The sequence below is a fragment of the Microtus oregoni genome, unplaced genomic scaffold (genome assembly GCF_018167655.1).
Source record: "Microtus oregoni isolate MIOR12 unplaced genomic scaffold, Mior012 000059F_ref0000304, whole genome shotgun sequence".
Classification (NCBI taxonomy): domain Eukaryota; kingdom Metazoa; phylum Chordata; class Mammalia; order Rodentia; family Cricetidae; genus Microtus; species Microtus oregoni.
The window spans coordinates 9,759,293-9,760,875 of record NW_024543835.1 but is presented as its reverse complement, the minus strand read 5'-3'; the positions used below and the strand labels follow the sequence as shown (position 1 = coordinate 9,760,875).

The following is a 1,583-nucleotide window of genomic DNA, read 5'->3' as shown; positions in this document are numbered from 1 at the left end:
AAAGTAAGGGAACACTTGAATCTTGATCCCAAGGGACCCCAGTGAAAGGCCTGACCTACTCTTGGAAGCCTGAGACTAGATTTTCATGCAGTGGTCTAACAAGTTTTAATTTCCTCCACAGGGTTTGCAGAATAGAGACTGATCCACGAGTACAGGAGCCCTGGTATGTTCCAAGAAAGATGTCCTTCTGGAAAGCTGCAAAAGCAGGTCTTTGTTAAATCCCAGGTATTCTTTATCTGGTTACAATGTGCTGCTTACAGATTTTCATTGTCACCCTTTCAGATTCCTGCCTTGTCAGTTCTCCTGCTTCATTCCTGAGCCCAGTCATCATGCCTAGGGGTCAAAAGAGTAAGAGCCGCTCCCGTGCAAAACGACAACAGGCACGCAGTGAGCTCCAGGGTCTCCCAGAAGTTCACACTGGAAAAGAAGCTGCATGTCCTCCTGTTGACCAGAGTGATGGCTCCAGGTTCCCTGATGTTTCTGCTCTACAGGGGCTAAAAGCCCCTGGATCTCACAGGGCAGATGTGTCCTGCACAGGCTCTGGTGTAGGTGTTAGGAATGCTGTTGCTCTTGCTGATAAGCAAACTTCAGGTGCTATTCAGACAGTGACCTCTATTCAGCACACACTTAAGGATCCGATCATGCGGAAGGCTAGTGTGCTAATAGAATTTCTGCTGGATAAGTTCAAGATGAAAGAGGCAGTTACACGGAGTGAAATGCTGGCCATAGTGAACAAGAAGTATAAGGAACAGTTCTCTGAGATCCTCCGTAGAACCTCTGCACGCCTAGAGCTAGTCTTTGGTCTTGAGTTGAAGGAAATAGATCCCAGCACTCAGTCCTATATGCTGGTGGGTAAACTGGGTCTCTCCACTGAGGGAAGTCTGAGTAGCAACTGGGGCTTGCCCAGGACCGGTCTCCTGATGTCTGTTTTGGGTGTGATCTTCATGAAGGGCAATCGTGCCACTGAACAAGAGGTCTGGCAGTTTCTGAATGGAGTAGGGGTATATGCTGGGAAGAAGCACTTAATCATTGGGGAGCCCCAAGAGTTCATAAACAAAGATCTAGTGCAGGAAAAGTACCTGGAGTACCGCCAAATTCCTGGCAGTGATCCACCATGCTATGAGTTCCTGTGGGGACCCAGAGCCCATGCTGAAACCACCAAGATGAAAGTTCTGGAAGTTTTAGCTAAGGTCAGTGGCACTGTCCCTAGTGCCTTCCCTAATCTCTACCAGTTGGCTCTTAGAGATCAGGCAGGGGGAATAAGAAGGAGAGGTCAAGGTAGGGCTGGCACCGTTGTCAAAGCCAGGATACAATCCAAGACTCTGTAGTTGAGTCTGTTCTATGGTTTCCGTATTATATTTGAAGAACAGTCTGCCTCCTAATGAGTGGAGAGTTCATAGAATACCAGAACCAAAATGTATGCATTCTTGACCTTCTATACATTAGTACAATATATTTTTGTTACTTTGTAAATGTCTCTTTAATCAGCGATTTGCGTAATGCTTATGTTAACTGCATAAAATGGTTAGTCACATGTGAATTTAGGACTCAAGAGATTTGTTACTTTCAAGAAATTGGAAAAC

The 1,583-nt window shown here is 46.0% G+C and overlaps 1 protein-coding gene across 1 annotated transcript; it reads left to right on the top strand.

Moving 5' to 3' along the window:
• The first annotated feature begins 205 nt into the window (after nucleotides 1–205).
• Nucleotides 206–1,328, top strand: LOC121439010 (melanoma-associated antigen B2-like). Its single transcript, XM_041639503.1, has one exon. It carries the CDS (start codon nucleotides 246–248, stop codon nucleotides 1,326–1,328), a length of 1,083 nt encoding a protein of 360 aa, XP_041495437.1. The 5' UTR covers nucleotides 206–245.
• Nucleotides 1,329–1,583: the final 255 nt, after the last annotated feature.